Source organism: Athene cunicularia (assembly GCF_003259725.1).
Source record: "Athene cunicularia isolate RWA chromosome 3 unlocalized genomic scaffold, athCun1 chr3_part1, whole genome shotgun sequence".
Lineage (NCBI taxonomy): Eukaryota > Metazoa > Chordata > Aves > Strigiformes > Strigidae > Athene > Athene cunicularia.
This window is the reverse complement of record NW_020799097.1, coordinates 34,726,218-34,745,098: the sequence shown is the minus strand read 5'-3', so window position 1 is coordinate 34,745,098 and position 18,881 is coordinate 34,726,218. Positions and strand designations below refer to the sequence as shown.

At 34.6% G+C, this 18,881-nt stretch overlaps 1 protein-coding gene across 4 annotated transcripts in view; it reads right to left on the bottom strand.

Annotated features, from left to right (window-relative positions):
• MYO6 (myosin VI) overlaps positions 1–18,881 on the bottom strand; it is an 81,203-nt gene that overhangs the window by 50,100 nt on the left and 12,222 nt on the right. For 2 of the 4 annotated variants that reach the window (XM_026845203.1, XM_026845206.1), the window contains exons 4-11: positions 16,867–16,996; positions 15,757–15,862; positions 13,831–13,886; positions 11,325–11,422; positions 9,415–9,579; positions 5,072–5,152; positions 3,486–3,494; positions 2,393–2,573 (exon numbers count right to left, since the gene is read on the bottom strand). In XM_026845203.1, the coding sequence (XP_026701004.1) occupies positions 2,393–2,573; positions 3,486–3,494; positions 5,072–5,152; positions 9,415–9,579; positions 11,325–11,422; positions 13,831–13,886; positions 15,757–15,862; positions 16,867–16,996 (826 nt within the window). The remainder of the gene's footprint in view (positions 1–2,392; positions 2,574–3,485; positions 3,495–5,071; positions 5,153–9,414; positions 9,580–11,324; positions 11,423–13,830; positions 13,887–15,756; positions 15,863–16,866; positions 16,997–18,881) is intronic. The other 2 variants (XM_026845204.1, XM_026845207.1) reach the window with 1 other exon arrangement.

Sequence of the window (18,881 nt, the reverse complement as noted above, 5' to 3'; positions counted from 1 at the left end):
AGAGCGTTACACACCGCCACGGGCCGCGCGGCCCCGCCCCGCCACCCCGGCCCACCGCCCGCCTCCCCGTGGCCGAGATCTTATGGACAAGCCTAAGGCAGGCGGCGAGGCTGGGGAGGATCTCGCCGTGACGAGTAACATCAAGTTACATCAGCTTGGAAGGAAGTAACATCAGCTCCGGAGGAACTAAAGGTTGCCTCTGAAGTTACTTCGTGTATTAAAAGTGAACAGCGAGTTCTCAAAACCAAGAAAACCTCCGAAACAACAAAACCAAAAAAAACACACCCCAAAACTGTGCATGAAATTCTGTATTTGTAGAACACGGTTCTAAACGTGGGCTGTACAAAAGCTAACCTGCTTGTAAGCAAAAGAATTACCCCAAAAAATGAAGAAGGAAAGTGCTAATACCTAGAAACTAACTGTACTGACATAACCTTTTGAACTCAGATGTTCCTGTAACCCTCCAGACTTCTTGCTCTGCAACAGAAGTGCCTGGCACGGCAGGGTCCCAGCACTTATATACATTCAGATAATGGTATGTATTTTCCCAGGCACACGCTTTCTTCTGCTCCACACCGCACCCACAGCGCCAGAGCTCATCCAGCTTCATAAACCTGAGTGCTCAAGCACTTTAGCAAAATCTAACACTTAAATAATCGTGTATGCCAATATCTCTTTCCTGTTGTTCTCGGTAAAATTTATTCTACACATAAATGAAGAAACCAAAAGGGATAAATAACTACTCAAACATTTCTTTAATTCCTTAACTCCACAACCCATTAAGTGAAAAGAGGGAGGTAGGAGTCCTCGCAAGATTAAGACTTTTGTGACTTGATTTTTGAAGCTCTAGAACACCATCTGACCTGTAGTAAACAGCTTTGGTTTGGTGTTTCCCAGGTTTTTGAAGCAGCAATAGAACTTTAGAGGGTCTCTGGTAAGAGACATACTGCCTGGAGCAGTTCAAATGCACACCCTGTGTGTGTATACATACAAAGTGAGAGCAGAATAAAGCCTGTATTTGCAACTAGCATTTTAGAACTTCAGTAATTTACTCCAGAAAAAAAATGGGTTTGAACTTATTTTCTCTGTTGAAATTTTCTGGTGTCCCTCCTCCCTTCTCTAAGCCCTGACTTTCCTCACTGTCTGTGGTTCCCCTTCTTGTTCATCTGCCTCCTGAAACTTTGCCTCTCCACTCAGATTTACACCTTTTTCCCTCTGTTCCACCTTGTCAAACCCAAAGTCTCAACTCACAGAAGGCCCAAGCAGGGGAGCTCCCTGCCAGTTACTGCTGAGCCCCGTGAAGCCACTACTCTTTCTCTACCCTCAGATGTCTTCCCAGATTCATTCACATTAATTATGTTCATTTCAGTCATCTTCATGAAGATGGCAAGATCATGAATTCACACTGGGGATGTTCTGATTTGACCTTAGAAAAAAAACAAACCACAACAAAACAGAAGAAAACCACCTTCTCTGTGACAACCCTAAGATACCTGTTCTAAATTCAGTGTTGGCCCTGCTTTGACCAGGACACACTGGACTAGAGATCTCCCATGATCTCTTCCAAACAGAATGGTTGGACAGTTCTGTGATGATTCTGTGCTTGAGATTGGGAGCTAGTGAACCTATAAGGCTAGTACTCATTTAATTTATCAGTCAAAACACCTTTTAAAATATTCCTTGGTATGACCTTCCTAACAATTTTACCAAGTTTGGCAACAGCTATGCATACTTGAAGTAGGACTAAGAGGAACCAGTTTCACCGGATCTTGTGTATCTTGCAACTCAAGATAAAGAGGTACTTCCATATCTTTTCTACTATAGTTATATTTGTGGTATGTCCAGACTGGGAGTTTCTTCAGTTCTTCAGGAATATCTGGACAGCGGTTCTCAACTTAAGAGAGGCTGATTTGAGCAGTATGGTAAGAGCGGCCAATCCCAAAATACTCATTCCCACTTCCTCAGCCTTCCTGCACATTCTGCTGAGTCCCAGCTATGCTCATACCAACTTATCTTGTGAGTGACATCTTAAAATTAAGAAATCTACATTTACCTAAGTTTTTGTTGTAACTTCTTTTCCACACCTCTCAAAATACTAACATGATGGTATTTTTGGAAGCCAAAGGGCATAATGGCTTTTCCTACAGATGGAGTTGCTAATTTCAGGATGTTTTTATGACATTAGCAAGAGGTTAGACTAAAATTATTATTAAAATATAAGTATGGTTTTGAGACATAAACAGGTAAACGACTTCAAAATGGAGTGAATTAAGACTATATTACCCTGAACATGAGGAAGCTTTCTAAAGCAACAATTCACATGGAATTAATCACCTATAATCAAGAGACATTTTCCATATTTTTACAGAAAACAATTTATGTTTCATCTAACCTGATGTGCTCCCAGCTTCTTCAAAATCAATATTTCCAAGGTGAAGGACACCAGCCACTACTCTAAAAAGATCAAGTTTTTCTGCATCATCCAGTCCAATCTTTTTCATTGCTGTGCACATTCTGTTGAAATCTCCATGATCATCTAAGAGTGGATCTTTCAAGGACCCTGCTTTGAGATACTAGAAAACAACAAGATAAACAAAAAGTGATTGATAAACAATAAGTGATTTTAAAGTAAATGTAAGCAATTATTTCCAGTCAAGAATAAACCATAACAAAAAGCATAAAAAAGCATGCCAAACTAAGTAGAAAATATTAGAGCTCTTCAGATAATACAGGCTTTGCAAAAACCCTTATTTATGGTGTTGATACTTTGAAGCATGACCTTTAAACTTCAACTTCAAAGCAAACTTCAAACTATCTTCAGAAAGCAGAAGTTGGAGAATGTGACAACTAAGGATGGGGAAAATATAGGATAGCAAGCAGTGGAAAGGAAGACTGGCTAAGGGAGCTATCAAAGCATTGCTACAGAGGAGTGCTTCTAGCCCCCAACAGCTGAAAGATGATTGAGGTCCTTGGGATAGGATGACAGGAAGTCTGATAGGACATGGGAAAGGCTTATAGGACAAATCAGAACTGGAAAGTTATCCTTATCCTAAACAGATTTAAAGAAATATACTTGTTAACATTCGCTGGTGATTAAGAAACAGAAAAGTTGTTTACAGTGTTCTGTGGGTTAGAAAAATACCAGCTATGTTTTAAAATAACATTTTGCTGATTTTCCTAATTTAAATATATCAAGTTATTTTAATTATTAATAGGTTTACATAGGAGATAGTAACACATCTGCATGCAATCAAGAGACTAACTGAACATGCACAGAGGGACCTAAGTTTTTACAATTACTTTGTTTTCAACTAAAAAAAATAATTCAAATAGAAGCCTCATTAATATCAAATAAGCTAACGTGATTTTTATCAAACCAAAACACCACATGCATCTGAAAAATTCACACAACATTTAGACACATCAATACTATTAAACTACATTTATTAAAATTAAACTACATCTTAATTATGTAAAATAATCACCTCATCTTCCTGATAGGGAAAACACAAAAATAATTTAAGTATTAATTGACTATTCCATCTACTTTTATAAAAATAAACAATATTTTGCTTAAAATGACAGAGCAAATACTCAATTTCTGATTTAAAAACATGAACAGTGTAATATATTTATTGTTTAAGTGTCTAGACCAGATTTGAATATCATTGAAATTTTATCCTTTATTGGGCCTTCAAACTCATATGGCTGTGAACATACAGATATTATGGCATCATATGTTCCACTACTTAATGTCTAATACACATTTTTAGAATTATTCTCTCAGTATATTTTAGTTTAGACAAACACTTATTTCAAATTAAGTCCTTCAGAGGACATGTTTTATGACAGAACACCCGCCTACTGTAAATCACATCAATAACAGAAGATTGCACAGGCTCATCTTTCAGTAGCAATAGATGAACGTTGATACTTTATGCCCAAATAAATGACCAACCTCACTACATATCTTCATTTAAGGCAAATTAAGTAAACTGAGGCAAAATCTCTCAAGCATCTCTTAGACTGTCTGCTTGATGAGAATGAAATATCCACCAGCTTTCTGACTCACAGTAGTATCAAATCAGCATTTCTGTATCTCACTCTCCAGCACCCCTTATTATAGAAAATGGCCTACATTCAAGTAAAAGAAATTGGTATTACATGTTCAGTGTTACAACATACAAACACTAGAAATCCAGGAGTAGACTTTACAATGTTGACTTGAGCAAAGAAGTACCTATATTGTCTCTCATAGCCAGGCACAAGCTATCTACAAGCTCAAGACCAAGTTCTCAAAGGTAAAATAGATTGTATGGTCATTGGGGGAGAGACACTCTTGAGGAAATTCATATTTGTATTTTTCCACCTGTATATGCAGATTGCACTGCTACTGAATCACACTTAAGGCTTTGATTAATAATTGAAATATCTTCCAGCCATTCCAATGAAAAATTCATACTTTAGGCATGAAGCGTTCAACATTGTATTAGAGAACAGAGAAGTTGTTTAATGAAGTGTTTAAACAACTTCCAATTCACATATACTATTAATTCAGATTGAATTTTTTAGTGTCCTCATGTGAACAAGCTTAAAGGCTGGAATGACCAGAAACTGTAGCATTTAAGTTTAAAAAAAAAAAGTAAAATGGACAAAGAGGAAAGAAATGTTTTGAAGTTTCACGCTTTCTTCCAGGAAAGGAAGAAAAGACTACTGCTTCTGACCTATTACTACCTGTAGTAATGTTTAAAAAGAAAAATTTTAAAAATTCTTGATTTTTGTTTTCCACAGAAGACAAGCTGCATCATTAGGTATTTTATTATTATAAGAATGTAAAGGAAACAGTTTTATATACTGTTCCATTTTGGATTTTAAGATGCATGTCAAAATGCATTTCTAGGACTGAACTCCAAAACCAGAGTTCTGAATATACCAGCTTTGACAGTACCCATTTAGACCTATACAGATGTGCAAAATGAACATTTCATTCCACACTGTAAAACCATAATCATAATTTTCAACTCTATCTGCATTAATCAATAATATAAACCAACTGAAGATACAAACATACCTCAGGACTCTTGCGATTCTGCAAAATCTGCTTGTCTGTTTCTTTGTTAGCAAAGTATCTGGTACAGCCTCGATTTAAATACTGTAACAATAAAAAAGTGGAAATGCGTACTTAAAAGACAGAAATAAGGAAAACGTGATTTTATTTAAGACTTGGTCTACATAGCTTAATCACGTGGTACTACCAACATGGTAGGTATTCAGAATTCCTTCCTTGAAAATGTATATATTTACATCTACAAAATTACAGAAGTGCAACAGTAACAAACTTCTATTGAAAACGTCTTGATTTTGACAAGTAAAATGCTTTTTGACACAGTGGGATATTAATTTTGTTAAGTCCCACAATATTTTCGCAGTTTGACTATATTAAACCTATTAATGGAGTCTGGGATTACAGAAAAGAAAATCGAAATCAGGAACCAAGAAAATAAATTTTCTGGCCTATGTGTAATTCCAAACTTTATTCATTTTTTCCTCACCAGTGAAATATTTCTATAGGTACTAAGAGATGTGGCATATTCAAAGCACTGAAGAGTATTAAAAACATGTAACATGGTACAAGCAGAAGCCTAACTCAGAATCTGGCTTCTGACATCCATCTCATGTTGTGCAGTAAAGGGAATAGACCAGGCATTCAGATAATGACTGAGACTTCGAGCAAAATGGGATCACCATCTTTTTCTTTTTGATTTGTTCAGCTGAAACTAAGAACTGCGTCCAAAAGCTTGGACAGAGCCCTTTGTCTAAAGGAAGTGAACTGATTCTCTGCTGTAGCCCATGAACAAAGAAGATTTTAATTAGGTGAACACAGATAATTCTACCCTTTAATTAAAATTCATATAGAAAATACTAAAAAGTAAAACATTCTTCAAAGCATTTTTAACAGCAGAAGAAAACTAGGTGACAAATGTAACATTTAAACAGTGAAAACTTTTTTTAAAACATTTCAGAAGTTAATTTTTTTTTAATTAAAAATAAGTTATATGTTAATATTATAAATTTTAACAAGCAGCAAAGAACTTGGGATTCAAATACTAGTTTATGGTAAAGCAACAAATATACTTAATGGAAATGAAAGTACCTGTTGCAAATTTAGCAAAGTCAAATAAATTATGTCACGGTGTGATAAGGCTGATGTGACTGTAAACTCTTTGTAATTGAAACTGGCAAATGAGTGCCTTCTGTCAAGACACTCAGGCTGTTCAGTACTGTACTGCAACCAGCCTCATTTTAAGCAGGTTATATTCTGACCTTGACATCTACAGCCTTGTGTGCAGAGTGTTTGATTAAAAAAATCTCCAAGAGTGGGCACACAGCACATGCAGTTCCAGAATTAAAAATCTATTAACTACAAGAAGTAAGTTTTAATGGAAAAATGGCTGCACAATAAAAATGTATATTTGAAAATTTGTTCAAGATTTTAACTTTAAAGCATACAAGAGAATACTACATAGAGGAACTGCACAGTAAAGAAGAAAGTTTTGAAAACTAGCACCATATCATATGAAAATAAATGGTGCTGGTTTTTTTTAAGTATTGTGTTTGTTGGGTGATTCAGAAGAAAAGATTTCGTTCTAAAGAACAGAAACGGTTCCTTCTTAATAAGCATCAGATCAGGTTTCCATTGCACAAATAGATGAACTATAAGAAGATACAAACTAAATATTTCAAGAAATAATGTAAGGTCTACAAAGGCCTCTAGGAATGCCTTTGAGGAAGTAGGGAACTTGTCCTAAAATACTGCCGTGGCTTTTAGGAAGCAAGATCACCTAGATACCACAGTACAAATGTATGATGTGAATAATAGGAATCAGCAGTTTTGTGGCCACTTCCTGGCTCATCAGGCAGCAGAGAGTGACTCGGCTAAGCCCAGAGACAGAAGCAACCTGTTCGGTCATCAGCGTACACCTGCCTTCCCTACAACGAGTACACTAATTTAGGTGTTATCTATGCAACCACTGCTTTGCACAAAACTAGTGGGAACTTTGTATCTTTAAGGCTTCTAGCCCTCTGCTGAATTCTGATGAAATTGAGTGCAAAATATTTTTGAGAAAGTAACAAATAAGCACAGTCCAAGTTTTATTTAGAAAACCAAGTATGAACATACATCAACAAAAAAACCCAATCAACACAGTAATGTAATTCTTTGTTAGCAGTGCCCCTCACCCCGTTTAAGATCAAGGAAGTATAAAAAGATGACAGTTAATTAATTTATATCCTTGTAATTGCACATGCTCTCCAGGGTTGTGTTACAAAACCGTTCCAAACTCATGGCAGGGATTTGGTCTGTGTATTTTAGAAATACACAAAATTCTGTTTCCATGAGATTCCAAGCCAGGCATAAGCCAAGGGACAGTGGAGAGAGAGAGAGATAAACCATGGAACATAAGCAAACAACTGACCAGTAATTTACCAGTATGACTTGATTTGCCAATATTTTTCTTTTCAATGCAAGTCAACAAAGCACATGATGTATATTTGTAGATATTTACAGTTCAAGTGTGATTGTCAAAAGGGAAAGAAAAACAAAAGAAAAACCTACCAATACATTTATATATAATTAAATAGCAGGAATGAATGATTGAAGGCAAGAGTCTTCACCTTACTAGTAAAATTGTGATAACAGTGTAAGATGTGAATAGGTTTAGAAAGATGTTAAAAGTCATAGCAAAACTTGAGGAGAAAGAGAAGGGACAATCAGGAAAAGAATGAGAAACACTGTATCAGTAAAGAGTTCAATAATATTATTATCTCAAGGAAAAAAATACTGCAATAATTAAAATGTAATACGCTAAGAAAATAAGAGAATTTAAAAATAAGGGAAATACGGTTGGAGTCACTCAGGCAAACCAAAAATAAAATAGAGAAAAAAATCTGACTGACAAGAAAGGGAAGAAAGCAAAAGGAAATGTCATGTTATTTACCAATCATTTCTGAAAACAGTTCAGTGAAATCAGAACACTGAGAAAAGAGAAAGAAGGAAAGATGGAGGAAAAGTTAAAATGAAGTAGCAAAAACCATTCAGTGGAAACATGGGAGGAAAGAATGCAAGAACATAATGATAGGACAGAAAAACAGCCTTCTTGTGGGATTGCTACTAGAAACATAATACAGAATCAGGGTTAACTGGGAGACACCACATAGTTTCAGAAAAAGGCAAAAACCCTAAAAATAAAGCATGGGGAGAAGAAGTAAAGGCAGTAAACAAATCAGAACAGGCACACTGAATTGAATTAAAAGGCCTATGCTACTCAAGAGATTGTCTTCAAACATGACCTCTACTTCACCCAAGGATTTTACTATACCTTTCTGAGTCGGGATGACAAAAGCTGTGTATGCTGTTTACAAACATGGACGTACACTGCAGCATAACTCACTATTTCATTCTCCCTTTGCTAACAACTTCTAAAATGTTATTCTGCTTTTTCCCTGCCACTGAACATTCACCTAACATTTTTAAAGAAGTATGTACAATGATTCAAGTCTTATTTCCCAGCTGTTTAAGCTCAATTTTATCTAAGGTATAGTTAGGACTATTACATTCAGCATTGATTTTATTTGTACTTTATTGGCTTCTCCATTACTTGACTGACTGGAACTGTAACAGATTGTGGAAAGACAGCCAAAACTCAGAAATAGTAAGTAGTCCTCAGGAAAGAGTAAATTAGGTGAAGAAAAACCGAAGAAGGAGAATCATGCTTAATGAATAGAAGTAATCTCGGCAGGAAGAGCTGAGCATAGGCTTTGGATCAACTGGAGATAAAAGGGTGAGCTTTCAGCTGAAAGGGACTGGTGAATCTTATGATATAACCTGGAGAGACCAAGAACAACAGAGGAAAGCACATGGACTAGAACAGAGAAGCATAACAACCCTGTCACCATGGTCTGATCCTTGGTGGAAAGTGTAAGGGAAGAACAACTTAAGAGAGAGAATCATGGGACAACTCCTATGTCTTCCTAAACATACAGTTAGAATAGGAAGAAATAAATGCAGTTTTCAGGACTTAAAAGATGGGTTACCCACTGAACAGTTAGATCACAATCAAGAAATTCACATTTTACACCTCTAGAAGAGCCCATAACAACATTACTAGCAGCTGGGTATGCAACAGCATGTTTTTGGAAAAAGCAAAGATTCCTCAATTTTAAGACATAAAGTACAGGAAATCTTCCAGTAAGGAAAAACAGCAGGAACAAATAGATTTAACAAAAACATCTTCTGATTTTGTAACAGGAAAGAGTCTGTCAAAGATAATGAATAGAGAATTTAGTGAGACCTACAGGAAAAAACCCATGTACAGCAATATGAGGAGCTTTACAAACACTGACTCTGATACTCACCCTGAAGTTGTCAGGAGAGCTTAGATACAGTTTTTCCCTAATGTCTTCTGGAGCACCAGCACAAAGCCTGTAAAAGATATGATAATTCCTCTCTTCTTTGCCTTGCACACAGATCCTAGATTTCTCCAGAAGGTAATGCGATACAAATCCACCAACCACCGAATTCTAGGAGGAAGAAACGTTTTTCTGATTAGCTGAATATTTTTGGGATTGAGATTCATAAGTTTTCAATTTACATTTATCTGATCATAGCTTGCTCAATAAACACTGCTCCACAACTTCTCCCCCTGATTCATGTATTGCATATACATACATTCATCTTAAAATAAAGGTCTGCTTCACCCCAACAAGCAGAAATCCTTGGTAGAATTCCAGTAGTTCCTGCAAAGACCATTGCTACAGCCACCCTTACAGTTCTTGGATGACAGTAAGTACCATTACTGTGCTATTACAACCTTCTCTAGCTGCCTTTCATTGAGACTCTTGCAAAGGAGAAGAATGGGTTAAAACTAAAGAACACATATTTGGACAACATCTTATGTAGAGTAATTATGAGCAAACATTTTGTTTTAAACACTTGCATTTCTTTTCTGAGATGGAAGTCCGACAGATTTTGAAAACAATTTGTTATCTGGCCTACGATAAAATTCCCTGTGCCTAGACAAATCTTAATAACAAGGAAATTCCTGAGCTTACGACCATTAAAGCAACTAATAAGGACTTACTGACTGACAAATTTGACAATGGCTATGCAGTCATTCACTCATTCAGGAGGCCCCAGTCCATACTTATATTACTTTGAGAAATCAGATCTAATAAGGTCACCATGAAGTGAAGTCTTGTGAAGTATGAAGTCTTGTAAAAAAGGGCTCAAGTAAACAGGCTGATCTTGCCCTGGAAAGCTTAAACAGGCTTTTAAGCAGTTTCTGAAGATAGGCTGAGTGCTATTTGCTTCAGATGAAGCAATTAATCTGAAACACCATTAAGTGTTGACAGATAGACTGACATCATTCCAAGTAGAAATTTGGGTGTTTTCCATAATTTATTATTAACATGAACTGGACCAACAGATAAAGTCCCTCTATCCTTAAAGGAATTAATTTATTTATTTACTATCTCAACTATTAACCAAAGATATGAAGTTCAGTTACAAACCAAGGGGTGAAAACTTAGGAAAAGACCATAAGCTCAAGACCAGATGATGACCTTAAACTCTGCAGGAAGGAGGAACTGCAAGAATTTTTTCTTTATGTCCTCAATCTGAAAGATGAGGAGGCAGCACTTTTATAATCTCTACAGGGATCGTCAACAAAAGTCTTCAACTTGGAATGCTGGGCAGCTATACAGTCATCCTTGAATTGTAAAATGTGTGTATACATATGCTATCCAAGCAAAACTACACCCAAACAAAGACAATTTTTCATAAGCTACACAGCGAACTTCTGACAAAAAACAATTCCATGACTTCTGTCACATACATAATACTAATGTGAGGTCCCAAAACCTCATATAAATACATAAAGCCATCTATAATTCATTTCGAGTATTAAAGCATTAAAATATGTTTATATCTAATATGCAACTGACACTTATTTGTGCATTAAATGAATGCATAAATACTTAACAGCAAGTATTCCTTAGATATGCCTTTTTGCATATTATATTTGCATAATATATTATTCTTCTGTGGATGGAAGTAATTTTCCTACTGACTTGACCCACCACTTTCCGGTACTGACACAGTACTTGGTGGCTCTGGTTTTTCTTTCAAGGTGATAGAATACAAGTCATATCTGTAAAGCAGGACAGTAGCTATTTGGTGCAAGATAAATTATTGAACTTCCAGTCTAGCATTACCATTTTATGGCAAAAACATCATCACTGGTTATCCATTATCAGAATTCCAGTACCTTTTCATTGAAGTGAATTTCTACAAATTTCCCAAAACGACTGCTGTTGTTGTTGCGAACAGTCTTTGCATTTCCAAAGGCTTCTAATAGGGGATTTGCTGTTTAAAAAATTAAATTTTTTAAAGTGTTAAAATCAGATCAGTAAACTACCAAAAAGAAAGAAGAACAAATACATACTAATTATGCAGTGAACTTATTGGGAATAAGGTTTGAAAATTAAAGGAAAAATATCACCTCTGAGGAACAATCAATTTTGCAAATTGTACTGGATCTACTGTGATGGAACTTACAATGAAGTATTTAAATATCACATAACATTGCAATTCGAATCAATAGTGTAAGAAATTCAGAGACAAGCACCAAAATTTATTTAGTAATGTTGTTCTACAGCAAGTAGGTAAATAACTGATACATAAACTATAGGAGACAACACACAATTTGACACTTCCCAATGAATTGCTATTCATAAAATCTAAACTACCCACTTATTCCACAGATAACAGTGTCACTTAAATGTCATGCATGTGACGTTAGATTGATTACAGAATTAAAAAAACGTATTAGAAGAGTGTGGATTTCAAAAACATCTTTAAAATGCCCTTTCAAATTAGGTCAATTAAGTGATTGAGTGATTTAATTTTTTACTGGCTGCAGTTTTCAAGCACCTTAAAGCCCATACAGAAAGAGTGGCAGCAACCTAAAGTCTCTCCCTCTCTCTCCCCCCACGTCATGCACAGTTCAATCAGTTTGAAAATGCTTAGTAGTTATGAAATACAAGGCCTCTGAAAGACTGCATTTACTAGCTCTGAAGATCAAAGAAAACATTTACTGAGTCGCACTAACAATAAACCATTGAAAATATCTGCAAGATTTTTTTAAGGCTTTTAACTAAAAAATTATTCATTGGAAACTAAGTGAGCAGAAACTCAGATTTAAAACTCCAACAACAATCTACAAATCTGCTCCTAAAAAATTAAAGAATGAAGGAATAACTACCATGATTGGATAAATTATGGATAATAACGTGTCATTTAGTAGGACAATATCAGCATTAACTTTTCTAACCTTTGGCTAGGTTTTTCATTTTTTTAATACTTAAAGCTTATGAATTAATATGCTAATTATATTAATTAGCATATTGATAACCATTAATATTAGTAATAATTATTAATATTTATTATTAATAATAATAAATAATTATTATATTAATATACATTGATATTATTAATAATTATTAATAATAATAATTATTAAGCATATTAATAATATTAATAAAGCTTTTGAATAAAGCTTTTAATACTTAAAGCTTATGAAAATGCAAATCTGACTTTCAAAACTGACTTCTTAAGAGATCTTTGATAACAATTCAGGTATTTTACATAATATTAACATTTTTGAAGAAAATATGAATAAAAACAAATTGCAAAAGGTCTTTCAGATAGGTTAAAGGTTCCTCTAGTAATACATATGCTGTAAGCATTCTCATCAAAATTGTGCCTAAAAAACTTCAAAATTCATGCATCAGATGCTGTTTTAGATTAAAAACCCCAAACTTTTCTAAGAACACCTACAAGTATCAATTAATTTTATGGCATACTACATCAGGCATTATGCAATTCTTGTCCACTTTTTGAGTTCCTTTGGCACACAGCAGATTTCACTAAGGAGTTGGTTTAAGCAAACCTACAGCAACAAGAGATTAAAGCCTGAAGTAGTTCTCTTGAATAATCTAGTGTCTCGAATTTGAAAACAGAAAAATTAAAGCAAAAGTAAAAAATATTGGGTTAAGAAAAAGACAGAGTAATGAAATTACAATATAAATCTACTATATGCATGGAAGACTAAACTGACATATTAGATTGGCCGAGGGTTGTTTGGTTTTGAGATATTTGTGTTTTCTCTAAAAGTTATCTTCTATTCAATTAGGAAGTGCATGCAATATTAAAGAGGCTCAAATTGATGATCAGTACAGTCTAATAACCTTGTTTGGGAATCAAAAGATAGACACAATGGAAGTGTTAATACGAATTATGTGCTTTTTGACAAAAAAGGCATAACAAAAATGACCCAGAACCATAATTTAAAAGAACTTCCCTGCTTTATCTGGCTTTGAGAACTTCATGGTGAGGAGAAGGAACTACTCTTTCCTGGTACTAATAGATAGTAATGAGAACATAATCTTGTCCTTGCAGATTTCATACAGCATAAAATTTATCTTGGGTACATACGTGTGTGAAGTTCAAATCAAACACACTCTTAAACATTTTCTAGATCAAGGACTATGTGACACTATACTAAATAAAGTGAATCACAGATAAAAATATGTTTTCAGAATTTAGGATCATGGTAAACTACCCATAAAGGAAGTCTGAGAGTATAAAGGAAGTCTGATACTATTTTCATCCTATCTTTTATTTAGTTACTGTTGACTGACATTTCAAATTTTGAAAGAAAAAAAGAAAGTAAAACATTGGAATCTTTAATTCAATTAAAGAAAATTCAATACCTTCTACAATTCTATCATCAATATCTTGCCCAGTACCATAGGATTCTGTCAAATACCTGTAAAGCAGGATAAAAATATCAGTATCTTTCATGTGTCAGGTTACCTCAAGTCAACAGAACTTAGCATGTCCATGCACCATACATACTAACCATTTACTAAAGGGAAAGCATATTGATTACAATTCCAAATACCCATATTTTTTTAAATAAAGGCAGTTTGACTTTTCTTTTTTGTTAAAACAAATATTCTTGCAGATTTCAGATTTTGTCAGTACTTCAAAATATGCTAGAAATTTCTTCTAGATGTACATATGGAAATTACACTTTTATACAAATAATGAAACTATTACTGTACTGTATTTCTTAATAATCTTAGTAAACGAGTAAGGTTTCATATGTATTTCCTGAATTAAACACTTTCCAGGCATACAGCTTCTGTGTTCATAACTATCAGTGTTAATAAAAATCTCACATGGAGATGGTGAGATAGGAAATTATAGGTGCATTATCAAGGTAAGATACAATTTAGCAAGCGAAGAAAGAATCTGGAAATAAATCAATAACATAATTGATCCAAAGTTGCAACTTTTTTTTTTTTTCCCCCCTCCTTTCTCCCTAAGCACAGGGCATGCTTTCTGGAAATTCACAAGTAAATCTGGGATGAGTTAAAAATCAGTTCTTAGAAGTGAGGCCTTCCAAAAATAATTTAGGAGCACTAACAGAGCTGTATTAGTTGGTTCTGCTTTCTGAACACACAAGGGAAAAAAATTCCTGCTTTTAAAACCCAAAGATGTTTTGCACGCAGACTCTACAGGGGTGGGTGGTGGGGAGTACGGCAGCACCAGTATTTGCCTGCCATGTAATCAGAACTTCCTTTGCCAAGAAGCGAAAGAATAATCTCCTCTGAGAGCATTCCTCAGATGTTCTCCCAATGCCTGCCATCTTTTTTAGGTCTTAGCAGGATCAAAGTTAGGATGTCCCCTGTAAAAATCATTACCAGCACCTTGCAGTAATTTTTACAGCTATCTGTTAAAAGTTGCACAGGAGCAAAGAGCCATATGAAGGACAAACAGCCTTGACAATTCTTCATGGGATGTGGATGGTAATACCTCTCCTGTACTTACATACTAGAGAATACATGTGAGGGAAAATGGAATTAAAAGACTTAATCTGGGATACAAGGACAAGGCGGGGAAGGGAGCATATTCACACTGCCTGCACTGTGGAATAATCAGGCTACCTATGATATAGGTGAATTTAATGGAGCAGTCCTTTCCAGTTACAAAGTTTCAGAGTGATATAAAGCAGCTGAAGTATAAAGCAAATGTGGTCAAAACCATTAAAACCATATAAGAGGAAGCAAGGCTGATATATCATCAGCAACATGGCCTCATGTAGTTTAATATGCTTGATTTAGTATCGGTCATACGTGAACATCAATAAATAAATCCCATTATTCAATCTTATTCAGTATATTAGGGTAAAAATATATTACAGAATCACAGCAGTGATCTCAAAATCAAGAGTTTAAAACCCTGGGTGCTTAAGCAAACTAAAGAAACAAAGAGGGAAAACACAGAAATGCACATTTATGGCAAAACCAACAGTATCTTGCAAGATACAGTTAAAAAGCCTAGTTACGTTTTTATCTACCACAGTACCAGATACACAATACCAAAATGACTGCATCACAAACCATAACTACTACATGATGTCACTTTCAGTGAATATACCAGCCACTTCCGTATGCTATCATGTCAGCTTTTAAGTTTAACCCTATGAATTTCTTGTATTAAAGTGTATGTAGAAGTATCTTACTGAATTGTGGCTTAAACCTACTGATTACTTTACAATTTGCTCTGTCTTTATGTCAATCAAAACACAACACAAGAAATTAATTGAATGACTTCAGTCCAAAAGTACAAACCGCAAAACAAATTTAGTGTTCTCTGTCTTGCCAGCTCCCGATTCTCCAGAGACTATGATGGACTGACTCATCTTGAGTACTTTCATGTCACGGAATGCTTTATCAGCTTAAAAAGAAGGAAACATTAAACATGATGAAAATTAATATTCAGAAGAGTTGCAAGCATAAAGTTAAGCTACAAGACAAAAATTAAAACGTAACATTTTCAGAAATAAAAAAGTAAATCTTTACAATTGAATGCATTACATTTCATTAGTTTCCCTTTAAATTGTATTATAGTTGCCCACCCTTAAAGACTGACATGTTAGAGCTTGAAGTCTTTGAAAGCAAATAGCGACTCAACTACATCCAGGACAAAGTATAACAAAAACCACCTAGAACTAGATCTCTTGAATTAAGTCTATTTACAAAATTATAATCAATCTTACTTTAATGTGTCCTTTAAAGGGAAACTTTTGGTTGCACTTTGCAACATCTGAGACAAGGAAACTTGGAAGTTGTTTTCTTGTAAGTGTAAGTAGTTTTCTTGTTATGCAAAAGGTATGAAAACCCCAGCTATTTATACTTCTGATGACAAAACAAAATGCAACACAGCGAGGAGACTTTTAACAAGTCAAATGTTGTTTCGTAGTTTCCAATTTTTTTGCCTAAAGTGACTGAACTCAGGTTTATCACATTAATAACATTTAAATGCACTTCCTACCTGTAACACAAACATATAAAAAGAAACAGTGTGTGTACCCTGGCAACATAATAAAGGCAAAGGAAATCACTACACTGTAAGATAGTGTCAATCATAATTATATCACTCTTCACTTCTAAAATCTGATTTTATTTTTTTTTTTTTAATGGATGTAAGCTATATTTAAACCACTTAGGCATAAAACACTGGAGGTACAGAACAACAACTACAAGGGTTGCCAGGGTTGCTAATTTCAAAGTTGAAATCCTGTATAACAAGGATAAGAAGACTTGCAATTTTAGCAATCACTGGTTTTATTTTATAACAGTTTAAAGTAAATTAATTACTGTTACAGGTGGTAATTTATGGATAACTGTAAAGTATTTAATGTTTGTTTTGTAGAAGACAAATACAGGCTCAATACATACCAATAGCAAAAACATGTGGTGGCAATGTTCCAAGTGATCTACCCTGGTACTTTTTAATAGTTTCTGAAGAATAAAACTTAGGTATATCAAAATATGGATTCACTGCAATAAGAATGTTGGCTACATAGGTCTGTGAAGAAAACAGTTAACAGCAAACTATTAGCTAGTATTCAACCAAGTGGTTAACAGCAATTTTCTATTACTCTTGAAAACTATACCTAAGTATAGCAATTAGATTTACAATTCTCTCCAGCTAATGCAGATGCAAGAAATGATATATTTTCAGAGTTCCCCTAATTACCTTCTCAGGACTTCTATAAAAACAGAGTTCTCGGGAGAAATTCCTAACCACTGAGCTGTGGAGCATGTCCTGAATTTGACCTTTCTCCCAATCTCCTTTAAAATTATTTCACATTGTCCGAGTTACTGGATCAAGGATAGGACACTACAACCTCCTTCTCAAATGCAAATAAACTAAGCTCCTGGCTAGCATAGTGCACTCTCCTCCAGTGAGAAGGATAATTTTTCAATATCTAATGGAAGCAACTCAGCAGGAAGGACTGACAGGATCCTGCCTGGGAACACGCTCAAGCCAGGCAATAAAAGCATTCATCTGAGAGAAATTAGCTATGGCTGCGTCCACAGTGAGAAATACAGAATGCAAATGTTCTCTCACAGAGAAGGAAACTGAGAAGAATCTCAAAGCAAGACTAGTTTTACCTTTCCATAGGGTAAAGAAGACTGAAGATAAGTTTAAGGTTTCTGAAAAAACTTTCATAGCTTGGTTTTAATGGCCAGATTATATACAAGGAAGAACAGATGTCTGAATCACAGAAAAAAGCACATTTGCAGGAAGAAGCCTGAAGAAAATCAGATAAAACTTCAGCTTGAATAACTTTTTTGGTTTGTTGTTACTGAGCATATCCCTAGACAACTGAAATTTGGACACTACCATGATATGTTGATAGAAGCCTGGATCACACACAACATACAATTTTTTTTAGATGTTTCTATTTTCAGCACTTATTTCACTGAATGAAAACATATGCACAAGAGTTCTTCAAAAGCTGAAAGTATTAACATCAGTTTTCCTTTTAATGACAAAATAAATACAGTTAACTAGCATTAAACAAAACCCAAAACAATTGTTCGTTGAAACTATATTTTAAAGTTACAAGGGAAAGGTAGTTAAAATATAAAATGTTGAACCTCCCCTGAAAACCTGCTCAGGACAACATATTAGTAGTGTAAAGAAAGGCTTTATGAAGCTAAATACTATACTACCACATAACCATTTCAGTTTTAGAATTTTACTTCCTTGGAAGAATTATTATTTTTCCAGAACAGTGTTCAAATTGTCTTTTTTATTTATTTATTTTAAAGCTGGTGCTTGATCTTGAGCCATAAAGAATTCATAGCTATGTATAATTAACTGCAACAAAAGAAAACAACTATACTTTCTTTTTATCTATATATAAAAAAGGGCTTAACTCCAATTAACTTTAGAACAGCATGCTAACACAAAAATTGATTATTTTAACACGGACACTTAGAAAGTAAACTGTTTTGAATTGTCACTAGCCAGTTTTCTATTAGAAAAAAAAATAAGAAAGAAAGAAAACTCATCTTTCTTCTATTTCACAGCTGTCAGTGTCCGGGCAGATGGCAGGAACAAAATGTAATTTAGTCAGAATTCATTAAATACAATTAGGCAATTTGATAGCAATATAAAAGATTAAGATGGACATCTGAGCTAGGAGGTGTCAAAGACGGCACCTGTTTGCTTCGTTCAAAAATAATGAAGAAAGAAAACCATCTTTGTTAACAGCTACTCTACTGGTGAAGTAAGTTACCTGTAGCAAACAAACCTTTGTGGTACAAGGCTGTGCTATGGTTGCACATGAACAGTCATGTAGAGAATAATCTATTACTCTGCCTGGTAAAAATTAGCTAATGTTAATGTGATTAACATGATTCAGATCTCAAACAAAATATAACGTTTAAAAAAAAAAAAA